The sequence below is a fragment of the Pristis pectinata genome, chromosome 4, assembly GCF_009764475.1.
Source record: "Pristis pectinata isolate sPriPec2 chromosome 4, sPriPec2.1.pri, whole genome shotgun sequence".
Lineage (NCBI taxonomy): Eukaryota > Metazoa > Chordata > Chondrichthyes > Rhinopristiformes > Pristidae > Pristis > Pristis pectinata.
Window position 1 is genome coordinate 43,141,755 of NC_067408.1, and position 17,620 is coordinate 43,159,374.

The window sequence follows — 17,620 nt, forward strand, 5'->3', positions numbered from 1 at the left end:
AGTAACGAGAAGAGGGCATGTTGTGGATGTTGATGGATGCGGCCTCCTTGAGGCACTGCCTCTTAAAGATGCCCTTGACGGCGGGGAGGGTTGTGCCTGTGATGGAGCTGGCTGAGTCTACAACCCTCTGCAGCCTCTTTTGATCCTGAGCATTAGTACCTCCATACCAAGCTGTGATGCAATCAGTCAGAATGCTCTCCACCATACATCTATAGAAATTTGCAAGAGTCTGATGACATACCAAATCTCCTCAAACTCCTAACGTACTAGAGCCACTGACGTGCCTTCTTCATGATTACATCAATATGTTGGGCCCAGGATAGATCCTCCGAGATGATGAGATCCAGGAACTTGAAGCTGCTCACCCTTTCCACCGCTGACCCCTCATTGAGGACTGGTGTGTGTTCTCTCGGCTTCCCCTTCCTGAGGTCCACAATCAATTCCTTGGTTTTGCTGACGCTGAGTGTGAGGTTGTTGTTGCGACACTACTCAACCAGCCAATCTATCTCATTCCTGTATGCCTCCTCACCATCTGAGGTTCTGTCAATAACAGTGGAGTCATCGGTGCATTTATAGATGGCGTTTGAACTGTGCCTAGCCACACAGTCATGAGCGTAGAGAGAGTAGAGCAGTGGGTGAAGCACACAACCTTGAGTTGCGCCTGTATTGATTGTCAGCGAGGAGCAGATGTTATTACCAATCTGCAACGACTTTGGTCTCCTGATAAAGGTAGTCGAGGATCCAGTTGCAGAGGGAGGTACAGAGGCCCAGGTTTTGAAGCCTGTTGATTAGTACTGAGGGGATGACTGCAATATGCTTAAGTAATGAAAATGATGTATGAGGGGGAATAAAATGTCACAGGTGACACTATGAATCACAAAGGTTTCACTATGTTCAGCATGATGTACTCCACAAATTAACAATGAAGAGCTAAATAAGATGATTTCTGCTTTGATGAGTGCATGAATGCAGTCTTTAAAGATGAGTTATTTTGTTTCATATTTTTAATAATTTGGTTAAAAAAAAGAAACAAATTAAAGTAATACTGGGTTAGGTGACCAAAAGCTTAAGGCAAAGAACCTTTTAAGGGGCAAATTGCAGGTCAGTGAGAGATAGAAAAACAAGGTTTTGTTGGGGGTGGTGTGGGTGGGGGAATTTCTAGCACCAAAGCATTGGGCTTGGGCTATATATGAGGAGCTATGAAAATTGCGGATGCACAAAATTAGAGATGCGCTGAAATCTGAGGTTGTAGTCCAAGTTAGTGGCAAGGCCATAGAGGGCTCTGAATTCAAGGATAGAGGGAATAAACATGGAATAATACTGTCAGGTTTTTATAGCATGTCAAGGAAAGGGAGTTTGGGACTGCAAAGGTCAAAGTGGCAAGAGCTATTTACTTAATAAGGGCATAATCAACAACTGGAATTGATCACAAAAGGTAGCCATTAAGGTAGAAACTGGATTTTCTTAAAATATAATGATGCAACAAATAGGCTGCAAGATATTATTCAACCTAGATAAGTTTGTAATAAAATTGCACTTTCACTTTTAATATTATCCAATAAAACCATAAGTAGTAATTTTAACATCCAACACAGAATTTATTTTACTGGCTGAGGGGAGGAGGAATAGTCTTAGGTGTTTCTTTACTTGTGCCTAATAATCACGCGGAATTAATTACAGTACTGTAATTTATTAGCCCTGACACAGTGAAACACTTTAAATAATTTTTATTGTCCATCTGGTTGTTTTTTTCAGTTAGACCATTACATTTTGTGAGCAAGTTGCTAAAGGAACATTGTTGCAAATATTTGCAGTTAAATATCTGAAGAAAGGCTTTACTTTCAAATCAAATGCACTTTTTAAAAGCCATTGGGCGCACGTTTCTCTCCCTAGTGCTTTCAGCCCAAAAAATCTCCCAGTCTGAACTGGAAACCTTTAGCAAATCACGTGCCGGGACTCCCAACTGCAAAAGCTTAATGAAATGTTTTCTTAGTTTCTGCATTTGTACACTTTTTTTAAACAACTTGTTGACTTTGTGATTTTGAAACAACATAATTAAACTACTTTATTAAATCTACTTTATTAGAAAAAAAGGCCATTCTTGGCGATCTCACAGCATCTTCCCAAAGACAAATTCTTATTCGTACTTTTAATAAATATACTAAACTTCCTTGCTGAAGTTCGTGCAATACATCAATAATTACACATACCCTGAGTTTTTTCCACATTGTAGTTGTTATAAATATGGGGGGGGGGGCGTTTTGCTCAGACACGTGGGGGAAGCAAGACAACTTTTTAATGTCCAGATGGTATTGCTCATCACTTAAAATGAAAACCTCGTTTCCTTTAATGTATTGATAAATAGAATTGCAGCAACATCCTGATTTATGCCCAATCAATTGCATAAAACCATCATGCTATTCATTGATAGTGCCCTATGACTGACATTCAGAGCAGCGAGTCAGAAGCAACCATGCTTCTCGACGGCGGGTTTTCATTGACAATCCCTCCCGCCATTTAGAAACCTCGACACGTAATTGAGTTAATCGTGTTCTCATGGCAACACCGGGGCAATTCCAGGACAGACATTCTATTCAGCCAATCCCAGTACAAGGTTTCTGTGACGCTATTTAACTGACAGCTCAGCTGTCCACTCACCGCCGTCACAGGACAATAGCGACCAAACCACAACCTGATTGACAGTTAGAAATAACAAATGAGGGGAAGCTGATTGCGGATCCTATCCAATAGAAAATGCAATAGAGAAGCGGGTGGTGGGCCTGCGCCCGCCCCAAAGCCAGGCCGGAGAGCCGTGGAGCGGATGCAGAAGAGAAACGGCACTCAGGAACGGGGAGGAGGCAAAATGGCGGCCGTGGGTGTTGGTGTCGCCGCGGTGAAACTCCTGGTGGGCTCCGAACTGAGGGTAACGGTGGACCACATCGTCGAAGATGCGTTGGTCGTGTCCCTGCGCTTCGAAGAGAAGCTCTTCTCGGGGGTTCTAATGGACATTTCTAGAAGGTACCGAGTCACACAGAGAGAAAGCTTCCCACCCCGCAAAACAAACGGAAAAAAAAAACCCCGAGAGGCGGAGGAGGCCTGGACTGCAGCCGGTTACCTGGAGGGCGGGGGCAGGCCAACTGGGACTTCCGCGTAGCCTTAAAAGTGGCGCGCTGTGTCGGCCCCAGCCCGTGTGCAGACGGAGGGAGGGGAGAAGGAGCCAGCCGATGGTGGTCTGCGCTTTCTCCGCGCTCCGCTACATCTTAAGGAGCTCCGAAGGCACGCAGGCAGCGCCCGCAGGACGGGCGGAGGGAGAGAGGGGGGCAGCGCGGCCACTGCCCAGCCCAGCTCAGCTCCAACTGTACTGCACTGAGCCCAGCTGCAATTAAACGCATCATCCTTCATCTCAACATTTTTTTAAATTTCCTAAATGGGAAGGATTATGGTCACAATCCTCACCGTGCCCTCTCTGGGATTTACTTTGTGCACCATGGCATCAACTTTTAAAAAAAAATGTTAGGCATCACTAACATTTCAAACAGCCAAACACTTTTTGAAAAAATATAATGCCAGATATTGAATGAAAGATTATAACTTGGTTTACGAATCAGCCAGCTTGTGCCTGCAAATCTAAAGAATTACTTGAACGATCTAAGTATCTTAAACTGATTGCATTATATTGTGCAGCAATTACATTCCCATTTACATTAGGTTACTTGAATGTGAGTGGTTGGTAATCTTTGTGTGGGAAAGAAATAGAAAATTGGAAAATCTAGACATTGTAGATTTTTTGAAGCACATTTCCAAGCATAGAATTTACGTGCACATATGTAAACAGTAAACATGTTTCACTGATTTATTACCTAGCAATCGATAAGTAATTTTCCAGGTTAAGGAAAATAACTCTTCAGATCATACAACAGCAAATGTCTATAAAACAAACAAAAAACTTTTTAAGTACAAAGAACGTACTACTCAGCTGAGGGCTCATGGACTCTTCTGGGCTCCACAATGCTTTTGATGTCCATTTTCCATGTGCCCTCTTAATTTGGTGAGAGCAAGATACTCCCAATAGGTGTTCTTCTTTGTTGAAGAATTTGTGATGGGATTTTTTTTAAATGCAGATAGGTGCAGGTACTTAGCATTCCCAAATTTTACCCTGGTGAAAAAACCTGATATTCTGTTCCTTAGTTGCACCTCTGCCTTAATTTCAAAAGCAGCAGCATGCACACCTGTACCAGTAGGACATTCTCTGTTGTGTATATTAGCCATCCTGTGGCTTGTGAGTAAACTGTTTTTTTTTAATGAAATGGACATGTAAAAACTAGACCAAGGCTACTGAAATTTATTCCATAAAATTTTGTAGCCAACAGAATATGTTCTTCTCATCTGTTTGGGTTATACTTGCAGCAACAGCCATAAGATGAAGGACATTTGTCCTGCTTTCCACACCCCCACTTCACACATGCATTTCTTTGTCTCTAAGTGTATTTGTTTTAATAACTGAAATTAAATGTTGAAAATCTTTTTAAGAACCCATCTGTTCTATTGCCTGATATATGTTTGGAATTTATTTTTGTCACCACTTAAAAATTGATTTTATTAGTCATACTCTTCCATTCTGCCAGGATTGGTAATTTGGGAGAAGAACTAACAAGTAGTTTAGAGAATCATCTACAAAAGTTGCTATGCCATGATAAAATACATTTTTATAATAAAGCATTAAGAAATGGCTCCAATCAAGCACTTCAAGAATTCTTTTAGTCAAGAGTCTTGTCTGCTTTTGTTCATCATACATGTGGTCTAATAAGTTTTTATGCAGAGAACCTGCTCTAAATTGATTTGTTTAACCAGTGCATGCCAGCTTACCCTATTACTAGTGGATTTAGTGTCAAAATATTCTGACAAAGTGATTAAGTGAAAATTTTGTGGGGAAAAGTTTGGGATATTCAACTAAATTATATACTTAAGGAACAAATTTTTGCTTCATATAATCAAATGTTTAAAGATGACATGCCTTTTTGTTGTTCATGTTAATTATTTCTAATGAATGCTCGACTTCCCATTGTCAGGCTATATTACACAACTGTTATAGTTCTGAGCTATTTCTGAATCCTTATTTGGGATTTTGCCCTTCTGCTGACAAAATATGCATGTTCATGGTTTATGTACTTCAGTGGTAGAGTGAAAGCTATAATCTAAAACTAGCTTCTCCTTTGCTGCTGTCATTCATGCTGCTCATTATGCTGGAAGAGTGAAGATTTGAGAAACCTGACTTTTTTAGGCTTCCCCAAAAAAATGTGAGACTGAAGTCCTCTTAACGTGTGCTATTTTAGCAAATAGGAGTTGAGTGGTGGATTTATTTGGCTCAGTTTGGTTTTAGAACTGAGAATGAATAAAATCTTTGGGGATTGTAGGACAAATTTCCAAGTCAGTAGGTAAATATCATTGATAAAGAAATTTTTAAACTTTGGAAAATGTACTTAGTGTTTCAGAATCTGAAAAGCTTTATGTGCCAGTTCAGTTTAAAAAGGGTTTGAGCATTAAATCAGTGTGGTGTAGAATTCCACTAAATAATCTGGCATAGGATTAATATCTGTTTGTGATGGTATTGCATAAATTGGAGCATGCCATAAAAGTTCACTCCTAAGAACATTTCTGTGAAGTACCACCAAAAGTTGTGGGGAGAGAAAGCAAGCTTTCATCACATTGTTTTGTGATTAGCTATCCATGTTGTTCACCTTAAATGCAAACAGTCACAGGTAAATCCCATCATTCTTGAGGGATGTTGCCTAAATGCAACTTGAAGACAAGTGTGACCAGTAGCAGTGGTATTTTGGGGTGGAGTGCGGCGGAGAAGGAAAATGCAAGTAAGAATGTGATAGGAACTGAACTGATTTTTGACATAAGAATTTGATTTTTACACAGAAGGTGAAGAGGGAGCAGAATTGCATGGCATCAGTGAGAATAAACAATAGAGGAGGTATTCACTATTGAACAATGTACCTTTTATAAGAATCTTTACTTGGGACAATTTCTTCCTTGAAGTTATCCTCCTTGGTAGGAGGAATAAGAAAAACAGAATATTGTTTAAATAGTACAAGACTTTTGAATACAAGAGCACAGATTTAGCATGCAGATACAGCAAGTATGGCAAGTGGAATGTTGGACTTTATTGCAAGGGCAATGGAGTACAAAATTAGGTTTGTCTTGCAATAGCAGTACAGGACTTGAGGCTACTCCTGACATAGTTTTATTGTCTCTCTTTAAGAAAGGGTATAGTTGTTTAGAGGGAATGCAGGGAAGGTTTACTAGATACCTTGAGAATGAAATGGTTATCTTATGGGAATCATTCAGATTGGGGCTGAACATTTCTGGAGGTTAGAAAAGAAGTAATTTTATTGTAACATACAAGATCCTCAGTTGGCTTGTAGGTGTCATGCTAAGAGGATATTTCCTCTGTTGGGAAAATCTACAAGGGGGTGGCATCTCAGGATACAGTGGTACTGAGATAGGAGGATTTTTTTCCTCTCAAAGGGTGGTTAATGTGTGGTGTTCTGTATTCCAGAAAGCTACAGTGGTTAAGTCTTTAAGTATATTCAAGGCTGAGAGATTTGTAGACTTTACAGAAACCAGTAAATAATGGCTGTCAGGTAGGAAATGGAGTAGAGAGCAATCCATATTGACAACAGCCTTATTGAATCATAGAGCAGGCACCTGGAGTCTAATGGCGACTCCTGTTTGTGTTCAAATGTTCCAAAGAAATAAAAAAAAAACAAGTCATTTAACCATTGAATTAGCATGCCACCTGTTTGTTGCTTCATCCCAGCTTTACATTTGTATTTTTGCTAGTCAGGGCTCCATTTGAAATCTTGTGACAGCTGTACATAATGTGTGTGTATAATGGTGTATCTCCCTTTGCTTCAATCACAAATGCTTCTGAAGCATTGGGGTCCCTTCCAGGTGAGTAACCAGAAAAGTCAGCTACCATAGCTTTCACCAATTGGACACTAATAGAACAAATTTAATAAATCCTTTTTGGCTATAGTAAACATCTTAGCCTTTTTACTTCAACTGAGAAATTGGAATGATCAAAATTCTTAAAAGACAAATGAGTAGCTTGGAGATGAGGGACTTTATTGAAAGCATGTTTATTTTGTAACAGCAAGGTTGGTGCAAAATATAAATACTGAATTAAGACTTAAACATACTTTGGTGCTATATCTTCTCAGGTTTGGACCATATGGAATTCCTGTGACTGTACTTCCAAAAAGGGAATACAAGGATAAAGCTGATCTACTGCAACTACAGTGTGAACCATTCCAGCAACAGACCCAAAAAAATTCAAAATCTACAGCTATCCATGATGAAGCATCTCTAGAACCTGCCACACAGGCCGATGTTGCTGAAAGCCTGTGGACTGCAAAATCTGCGCCATTATTTTATGAAGGAGCACCTTACCCTCCTCCTTTGTTTATCAGACATACATATAACCAGTCTATACCTCAGCCTCCACCAAGAAGGATTAAGCGACCTAAACGAAAAATGTTCAAAGAAGAGTCTACTTCCATAATGAACTCTATTAAGCTTAGACCAAGGCAAGTTCTATGTGACCGATGCAAAAATAGCATTTCTGCAGATAAAAAGGAGTTCAGAAGGGGTGGCAGTACAAATGATAATTCTCGACACGAGGACAAAAAAAGGAAAAATGACAGTGTACCTAATATGTCAAAGAGACTGAAAATGGACCACAAAGTAGAAGCGAAAACTCAGTGTGATGGTCAAAAGCGCAATACTGTCATTAAAATTACAAATTTATCTCCAGGCAAGGGCAAAGTTGTCAAAATTTCATCTCAAGTACACAGTTCTAAAGTGCAGTTGAATCCCAAGAAAGTGTTACAGAATAAGAATGTAGATCACACGAAAGCCAGGGAAGTGTTAAAAATAGCCAAAGAGAAAGTTCAAAAGAAACAGCAGCAGGACGTTTCATCTTCTGGCAATTCCATTCCCAAAATTCATTTTACACGGCGCTTTCAAACCACCAACTCTGGCTCACTCCCTCCAAGGATCCGCTTAAAGCCACAGAGATACAGGAATGAGGAAAATGATTCTGCTTACAAGGCTAAACTTGAAAGACTACGCAGCTGCAAGACAGCCTCCAAAACGCCGCCTCGCTGCACCTCCTCCCGCTCAGCAGGTGAGCAGCCTCCTGAAAAAGATAGTCCCACAAAAGGGTTGGAACAGTCCACTGATGAGAATAAAGACACCAGGGAAATAAAGTGGCCTTGTGAGCAGGATGAAAAACAATTGGGGAAAAGGGGCAGCAGAGGCAATATAACTGTTTATATGACCTACAGTCAAAATAAATCAGACTCTTCCACTTTTTCAGTTTGTAGTAGTGATAGCGCAGATGATCTAAAATCCTCCAACTCAGAATGTAGCTCTACTGAAACATTTGACTTTCCACCAGGCAGCATGCATGTACCTTGCTCCTCCTCTTCCTCCTCCTCAAAAGAAGAAAAACTCACTAATTCCTTGAAAATGAAAGTCTTTACCAAAAATGTCTCTAAGTGTGTGACTCCAGATGGCAAGACCATATGTGTAGGGGACATTGTGTGGGCCAAGATTTACGGTTTCCCCTGGTGGCCTGCCCGCATACTTACCATAACTGTAAGCCGGAAAGATAATGGCTTTTTAGTAAGGCAGGAGGCCAGAATTTCATGGTTTGGGTCCCCAACAACATCTTTCCTGGCTCTTTCACAAGTCTCCCCGTTTTTAGAAAACTTCCAGTTACGGTTTAACAAGAAGAGAAAGGGCCTTTACCGTAAGGCCATCACAGAGGCAGCCAAGGCTGCAAAGCAGCTGACACCTGAGGTGCGGGCCCTGCTGACACAGTTTGAAACATGAAAACATCAAAGAAGGTAGGCAAGTCGAGCGCCTGGGGTTCCACTAAATTGATGCCCAAATTTAAGTATGTATGACTAATTGCAGAACTTTAAATTAGGCTTATTGGCCTAATGAGCGCAATTCAACAGCAGTTAGTTTTAGAATAAGGAATGCTGGCATTATTTGTAACAATGTACTAAAGAAGAACACTTCAAATTGATCAATTTTCATTAGTCCAGCATTGAGGGCAGGAATTTGGTAGATAGTAAAAATACACCTAACTTAAATTCAAGGAGGAAACCAGTTTCTTCAGGCCTAGTTGCCATGGAAACTTTTCACACATTGGATATGTAGGAGCCTTAACCTTGAGGAAATGCGTACTAGCTATACATCTGTGTACTATGGGATGTGTTGAATTCTTACCTTGTCAATGTCCAGCTGTTACAGTATGTTTTATGATTTTATTTCGGCATCTTGGGATCCACCAGGAAAAAAAGCACGTTTTAAAAACTTGCTACAAAGCTGTCAACCTGTTGAGAGCTTTGGTATTTGTTACAAATTCCTAAAAAAGTTTCTGGTGCCAAGAATCATGGGCTTGATTAAATTACTTGGTACAGACGTATCTTGGACAACAGTGATTTTAGTGCAGTTATATTGAATATGGTCCCTTGTTAGAGTGAAGAGTTTGCTTTATGAATAATTATCTCAGTTATTGTAATAATTTGCTTTGAATTTCCTGACTTGATTTTAGAAACAAACCATATGGTTCATAATATTCATTCATGTAGGATTTTTTATGCTTGAATTCAGCCATTGCCTGTACATTAAAGGATAAGCAGGTAAAAACAGTAAACCATTAATTTCTGACAATTAATGAAAATTTAAAGTTTGAATTCAGTTTATACAGCCAGTGGCTGAGTCATGCATAACCGAGAAAAAGTAAACAAATGTCATTACATTTAAACAACACAAGCTGAAGGATCAGTACTTTTCAAACAAAAATCTGCTATGGTCTTATAAGTGAGACATTAAAGCAGGTCTGTCTTCCTATTCAATTGAATGTAAAAAAATTCCATGATGCTATTAAGAAATAAACACATTTTCCTGGTGTCCAAGCCATATTCCTTGAGCAGCTCAAAGTTTGATCATTCATTTTCTGGTCAAGAACTTGCTATGCATAAAAGTAACTTGCTTTTATCTATATATCATTGACTACACGTAAAATAACTAATTGGTTGTGAATTTCAAATGATGTGAAGACATAAGAGATTATAAAAGTTGGTATACTGTCTTTGTGTATTACACTGGTTCTAGATGCAGATCTTTGGGAAATCTATATCAAAGATGAATAAAGTAAATCCTGAAAGGAGTAAACCAAAGTTGTTTATCATAGTTATCACTTTAGAGCATCACAAATAGGAATAAGATTATTCAGTCTGATTCTTAACCAAATCCATTCTTGGAGAAAGTTGAGAGCTTACATTCCTACCAACAGCTTTGTTGATAGTTTCTTGTACTTGGGGTGAGCAATGCAGACAAATCAAACTCCTCCCAGTTCAGGTACACAACATTAACATCAATCATCACTGGACTTATTTTCTCTTAAAATGGCCATGTTTATTGCCTCTACCAGTTGTCTTGAGCTTGCTTTACAACTTGGCGAAGTGAAATCACGTTAACCAGGTGAGGTAGAGATGGAAGGTTTTCCTACACCAGAATGGATTCAAATCTGCTAGGTCTTATGCAGTAATCCAATTTTCAGAAAATTAAAACAGAAGTCACTACAACATATTCATTGCATAACCACAAAATACACTTCTATTGTACCAGTCTGATATCCCATCCATTTACCAGGCCAGAAAGGTTGGTGAGAGACTTCTGTGCTCTCACCCCAAGTCCATTAGTCAGCAGCTTGAGACTACCCATGGCCAATAGACCAATACAACTTCACTTTGGCAAGCATCTGAAAAAGAAACTGAGCTATGTAATCCCTTACTGCTGGCTACTAGACAGTGCATTTTGTGCTGCATTATGCAAACTGACCTTTAAACTGCAGTTTCTATTTAACAGTACATAGCCCTTGCCTGTGAATCTAATCAATTCAAAATAAAGAATTCCTGAAATAAAAGCAAGTGGAAAGTGTGTGTCATAAATGGTTCCATCCATCATAGCATTGTATAGAGACTGGGACAGATCTTTTGCTAGCAAAGAGATTACTGACTAGCCGCACTTGGACTACATTGTTTCTTTCATTGTGGTTCTGGGAACTGTCTTTCACTAACCTTGGAGAGCCACAGTGCAACAAAGAGCACAGGGCTGCCATATCATAATTGGTGGACTGTGCTTCAAGCATTGTTTGGTACCCTGGTAAAGCTTTGTCCCCAAACACACTGTCCTTCACATTCACAGACATTCAATTTTAGTCAAGAATGTTTACCAATTTACCAAGTAATTTTAAAACTAACATGATTAAAACAATTGAATACATTTAAATTTATTTAATCGTGTAAAAAGGTCTACTTACCAATCTTTGAACTGGCGTTTCTTCCCATTGATTTCAGTGGGATTGCTGTACTTGCGCCAGCCTGAAAACTGGAAAATCTGTTGAAATCTGCTGCCTTGTTGGATCTAGAGGAAGCTCATCGGCACTTCACAGATGTCCATAGGCCTGGAGCAGGCAGTAGTGGTAGGCTGCAATTTAGCTTCTGCTCATTTAAGTGGATAAGAGCATTTGCACTAATGTGCATTCAGAGACTAAACTCTGGAAATGTGGGCCATTTCCCCAATCTCTGGAGCAACCTTTTGCCATAGGCACACTTGATGAAGAAATTCACTATTACCTTCGAAGTACCAGCACAACCTTTGGTCAATTGATGTAAAGGGTGTTTGAAGATCAAGACTTCAGACCTGACAACAAGAAGTGATCCCTGTCCTCCCATCCATTTCTCAGATCTGGATTACTTACAGCAGGTAGCTCAAGCGCTGGAAAATCTCTGCAAAATCCTCCTAATTCACTGGAACGATAAGTGAAACAATGTCAAGTGTTCTCTCCCAGGCCAACCTCTCCGGTATTGAGGGCCCAAGTTACACTCAGTGCAGTTAGGCAGGCCATGTTGTTTGCATGCCCATTGCCAGTCTCCCGAAATAGACACTATTCTGAGCTGTCAGAGGAAGACATTACCAGGCAAACAGAGGAAAATAATCAAGGATGGGATCAAAGCCTCCTTGAAGGAATATATCATTCCCACTGACTCCTGGGAATCTCTGACTCATGACCGTTCCAAATTGGAGGACGATCATTTGGAATGGTGTTGACAATCTTCAAACCATGCATCAGGAGCACAGAAGTTTCTGCCTGAGGTATAGGAGTGGACCACCCTTAAACTACTGCCTGGCTTGTAAGTCATCACGGAAGAACTGTGGTTCCTATATTAACCACATTAGCCACTTCAGAACCCACAAAACTGCAATGGAAGTCATCCTGGATCCATAGGTTAAAGCTGGCAGATGCAAGTGCAAGATCTTAACCAGTATTTTTGGTTTTCCATATAAACTGATAGACAATTTGTCTTAGTTAAATTGAGCAACAGTTGAATTGTGGCCAAGATACTGAAGGTAACTTTCTTGATCATTAAAATAATGCCATAGAATCTCTCTCATTCAAGAGGACAGTTTGACTCTTATTTGACAAAGGTGCATCACTTCCTCAGTACTGCCAAAGCCACCTAGAGTTCTGTGCTCAAGTCTCAGTTTGGGACTGAAGCTCAGAATTTTCTCAGTGCTGCCAACTGAGCTGCAGCTGACATATGGTAAAATATTGTAAGCATTAAAGGAAAGTGAAAGTTACCTTTCTAACAAATGATAAATTTTGATTACTTCATTTAAATGGGGGAGAATGAGAAAATTTACTAAGTAAAATGAATAAATTTGGAACTCAGTTGCAAAATTCTGTGGGCTTTGGATAGTTCAATTGCGTCAGGTTTATGCAAAATAAAACTGTTGCCGCAGAAAAATAAAAATGATCTTGTTTTGGTAACCTGTCAACAATATGATGTGCCCAATTTGTATATGAACAGGATCAGAGGATTGCATCATATCTGCCGGCCAGAAACGAAAAAGGATCAAAATGGGTGTTATGGTGATACAAAATAAATTGGTATGAAGGAGAATGTAAAGTTACTACTACAGGTGTTGAATAATTGCACATTTATTCCTAATACTCCCTCTACAGTATTATTTAAATGACTCTGAATATATAACCTGTAGGGAACACATGCAGACATTCCTAAATTTTAATTAAATTTGTATTTGGTTGAGAAACTTATATAATGACAGTTGCACTTCCAAATTAAAACAAACTTACAAAGCATTCTTAAACTATTTTAAACTTTACAGACTTTATATCATCATGCTTCATTCAACTTTTAAGCCCTATGCTGAGTTCTTAATGGATTTTTTTTCAGAAAAAACAAGCTAAAGATTGAAATACACAGGATGTTTTACCAGCTTTGGAGGAAGTAGAAGTAGGCCAATGCTTCTGTTCACTTAAATACATCTGAAAATTAATTTTTAATTCTAAATTCAAGTATCAAAGATGGGTAAAATCTCCACTCTTTCAAAAATCAACCTGAAGTTCTACAGTCTTACTCCTTCAGAACCTCTGTGCTTTATGGGTTGTTTGGCAAATTAATCTTTCTGTCATCGTATGTAGGTACCATACCACATGTGGCCTGTGCAATGATAAGTATTGTATTTAAAAAATAAAGCCTTAATGAAATATTTGAAGCTTCCTTGGGTGTCAAAATTTAGTTTCTGTTCTGAATACTCATGAAATCTGTTTTCTAACTTTTCTGGTACTTAGGATCCTCTAGTCTGAAAATTCAGTGAGCGGTATCTTTTAATAAGAATGTGTAGAATCTTGGTGGGTAAATGTATAAGGCTTGAAGTGCAACAAACATTTTAAGTCTGACCTGTGATGAAAATGGATTCAGGTAGCCATTGGAGTAAGGATTCATTGAGGCAAATTGGCAAGGATGTATATGATCAAATATTATACCTACATTCATCATCTGAGTTCACGTAAAAATGATCACTTGGAAAGATACTGCCAACCAGCATGTTACTACAGTTGAATAATGGTGATTGGGGGCAAATAAAATTGGGACAATCGTCCGTTAATACTTGTCCAGATAAGCCTGCAACTGGACTATTCCTGAGCATAGGCTACTCCTGGAGTCCAGCAGGGCAGTACCAGCTTCCACAGGACTTCAGCTGGGAAATCTGCCTGCTGAGCATGTACCAGGTTAGACCTGGCATGAGTACAGCAATCCCATTGGAATCAATAGGAGAAATGAACTGTTGACAGAAAGTGGCATACTTTTTTTTATTTAATTAAGCAGGTTTAAGGGTGATTTTAAATGTATGTGAATGATGTACACGAACATGCAATAACAGGGATAGCTTTGATGGCTGATGAGCATGGGAGCAGGGTCTCACTGCTATCAGTCTTTGTCAGTGCAGCCAGCCACTTAAATAGCAATGTCTCATCAAAGACTGCATCTAGGACCATGCTGGAAGAATTAGCAAGGTTTTGAAATCACATGATTTGCCCAAAATATTATGTACATGGAGGAAGGACGAGTCATTCCTATTGCCAGCTCAGCCTAAAATTGAGTAGCCATGTAAAGCTAGTAGGCTCTACACCAGGGTAGATATATTTAGATTTTGCAGTACAATTTTCCATGCTTCTTTGTGATTATGACATTTATACTTAATAATTATTCCTGTGCTATTACAATGCCTATCTCGTGAAGCTCAATTTTTTTGTCCCAAAGCTAGAAAGCAAACTAAAAGAAAGAACCCTATATTCACTCATCATCTGATAGCTTACAGTCAGTGAAGTACTTGAGGTGTAGCAATGCAGCAGTGAATTTGCAACCATCAAGCTTACACAAGAAGAATTGTCGAATGAATAGGTAAAGTTGAATGAGGAATAAAGTCCCATACTCTTCAAAACAGTGAGGGAATCCTTACATAAACTTTTCTGTTGTCTCAGCTGCAAGTGCTTAAGAAAGATGGCACCTTCAATAGAACAGCATTTGCTCAAAACTTCCTGGGATGTTAACCTAGATTTTTGTGCTCAGGAGATTTTTTTTTAATGTATGTTTTTCAGTAAAGAATGGATTTTTGTTCAATGGTCTTTTCCTGTTTGCTAATGCCCGATAATGGAGAGAAAAATCCAGTTTGTAGTCTTGGAGGGGCAAGTTGACAGTTGCAGCATGAGACTTCCTTTTAACCTAAAACAATTGGGCTGTTTCTCCTTATTCAATGATGTCAAAACATCAATTAACGTTGCTTTTATTTTTATTTCACCACCTTTTCCTGATGTAAAATACAGAATAATTTGGGATAAGAGAGTTAAACATTCCAGTTATTAAATAGTGGAACTGCTACATCTTAATTGAAGCTTATTTGTGCTTCCTATTTGTACCATAGAATTGCTGCTAAATTCTACTCCTGCATTTAAAGGTCATGTCAAAGAACAGTCATGGATCAGTGGTTATACTGTTATTTACAAAAATGTTAAATTATATCTGAAAGTTATTCACTCAACCTTGCATGCACATCTGCTGCAGGAAGTGACTTCAATCTCATATGCAGTGATTACTAACCAATTAAATATGAAATATCTGTCTTCTACTCAGATCTACTTTTTACATTCAAGTAACAGCAATACCATCTCTTAACATCAGATATTTAACATTCCTGTTGTGATTTAATTGGAATAACATATATACTGTTCGGTTTTAATTTGTATCTTTTCCCTTTTACCTTTTAGCCCGGCGACACTAAGGCTCTGGCTGCTCTTTTCCTATGATGTCCACTACACTGCCATATATTGAGCTGCAACATGCAGCAACCAAACATGCAGCCACCTGAATACGACACCTTGTCCAGAGTTCAAATTTTGGGAAGTTCTTTGAGAGGGAGAAAATTTAAACAAAAATCATCTGTGACTTTTTAGTCATAATTAAAATAAACCTGACACTTGTACTTACTGTACATTGCTTTCTCACATGGAAAATGGAAGATATTTTTAAAAAAAAGATTTTGCAATACTTAATGCATGTTATGAGATTTTTCTGACACATATATATTCAATATATATGATCCACTTGAAATGAGAGTTCTTTCTTAGAAATTCTTTTCATGTGATGTGCCCTGTTTAAAATGGATGAATCCAATTTTAATGAATCCAGTACTGTAGCCTTTTTTTTATACAAATCCTAAGCATTGGATTTTAATTATGAATTCAGTTTTAGAAATTGTGTCAGGGATTTTTTTTTTACATGTAGTACTGTATTTGCTTTCCACTGGCTTTTGCTTGGTTGCTTAATATTTAAGCTATGGTCCATATTTTAGTTTTTGTCTTCATATCAAAAGGAGCCCAAGGTCAATGTTTCACGAACTTGAATACATTTAATTATGTGATTCAGCTTTAAAGTTTGCATAAAATTGAATGTTTTAAGAATGTGGTGTACAACAGTTCAAAGAAATTAAAATTTAGATTGTATTATGATACAGTGTTTGTCTTTAATTTCCTTCATGCCAATGTTTCCTAAATATTAATTTCTGATGGGGAAGGTATCAAGGTTCACTCAACCCAGATTATAACACCGTATGTCATTGCCAAGCACTGCACCAGTTCCTAATTTATGTAGGGAACACCCAAGATCCTTCCCTTGACCATTGCTCCACTACAACCATTTCAACTATGACCAAGCATAAATTGTGAATGACATTCAGCGGCACTTCAAACCTGCTTGCAGCGCTCGAATATTCTGGCACTCAAACTTACCAATGTTACTAATGGATTTGAGTTATCATTCTTATGACCAGACTGCTAGAAAATAATTCACATTGCAAGTTTAAATTTAATTGATGCTGCTTATGCTGTGTCTTCCACATGCGGCAGAGTAACCAGGAACAGCTGCTCTTTATTCTACAATGGCATTATTACCATCCACACACTGACCTCACACTTTGCCCATAACTGTTTTGTACATTTAATTCCAAGATTATAGTTCAGGTTGCCTCAACCTTTGGCTAATTAAAACTTTGCACCTCAGATAGAAGTAATCCATAATTCTGACATGAATTTTTTCAGAAAGGAGTGAAAGAACAAATATGGTCCACAGCTCATGTACATACAATTGCATCACTTCCTCATCCGGCAAAACAGTTGTTTTGAAAAAAAAATCACCAGTTCGTTCTATTCTGTGCTCTCTGAGAATGAACAATGATAGTGTAATTCTGAGCAGTTTTTAAATAGGAGTGTGGTTGCACAGAATGGTCTTAAAGGGTATGCTTCTGGTGCTGTCACTGGCACACAATACACAGTGGTCCACGCATACTTTTGTGGTTATTTAAAATATTGATGTGTTTTAATGCTTGGTGCATTGTTGCATTATTGGGAAGGGGTTCTCCTTTGGGAACTGGGATCCCAGTCCCAGTGCAATGGATATAAAGATAAACTAATAAATTGGATGGAGGATTTCACAAAGGAAAATGAACTGTTAGTGTGAGCTCTAAAAGAAATTAAAATGCAAAGAGTATACAAATAGAAATTGTACTTAAAGTAAAGGGAAAACTGAAGGATGTAAAGTAATTAAACCAGTATGAGAATTAGAAACTTGAGCAAAATATTAGAATTTGTTACCCAAATGAACACTGTCCA

The 17,620-nt window shown here is 38.6% G+C and overlaps 3 protein-coding genes across 9 annotated transcripts in view; 2 read left to right on the forward strand and 1 right to left on the reverse strand.

The window, feature by feature from the left end:
- ccnjl (cyclin J-like) overlaps window positions 1-17,620 on the forward strand; it is a 441,915-nt gene that overhangs the window by 250,979 nt on the left and 173,316 nt on the right. The gene's annotated exons all lie outside the window — the stretch shown is intronic.
- Window positions 1-17,620, reverse strand: part of LOC127569262 (gastrotropin-like) — a 176,650-nt gene that overhangs the window by 148,492 nt on the left and 10,538 nt on the right. For 3 of the 6 annotated variants that reach the window (XM_052013731.1, XM_052013729.1, XM_052013728.1), the window contains exon 1: window positions 3,116-4,664. The exons of 1 other annotated variant lie outside the window; for it this stretch is intronic. The gene's annotated coding sequence lies outside the window, so the exon portion shown is untranslated. Of the gene's footprint in view, window positions 1-3,115; window positions 4,665-17,620 lie in introns of those variants that run through there. 2 more of the 6 variants (XM_052013732.1, XM_052013734.1) reach the window with 2 other exon arrangements.
- Window positions 2,768-16,430, forward strand: pwwp2a (PWWP domain containing 2A). Of its 2 annotated transcripts, none has more exons than XM_052013714.1 (3): window positions 2,768-3,018; window positions 7,230-8,918; window positions 15,722-16,430. In XM_052013714.1, exons 1-2 carry the CDS (start codon window positions 2,822-2,824, stop codon window positions 8,902-8,904), a joined length of 1,872 nt encoding a protein of 623 aa, XP_051869674.1. In that variant the 5' UTR covers window positions 2,768-2,821; the 3' UTR covers window positions 8,905-8,918; window positions 15,722-16,430. The 2 variants fall into 2 exon arrangements, with proteins under 2 accessions (XP_051869674.1, XP_051869676.1); XM_052013716.1 differs by lacking the exon at window positions 15,722-16,430 and adding an exon at window positions 11,445-11,565.

Bases quoted from the DNA above. Each gene is read 5' to 3' on its own strand.
- pwwp2a (XM_052013714.1), top strand. From the start codon at position 2,822: ATGCAGAAGAGAAACGGCACTCAGGAACGGGGAGGAGGCAAAATGGCG. The intron at 3,019-7,229 runs GTACCGAGTCAC...ATATCTTCTCAG, and splicing joins CTAATGGACATTTCTAGAAG to GTTTGGACCATATGGAATTC.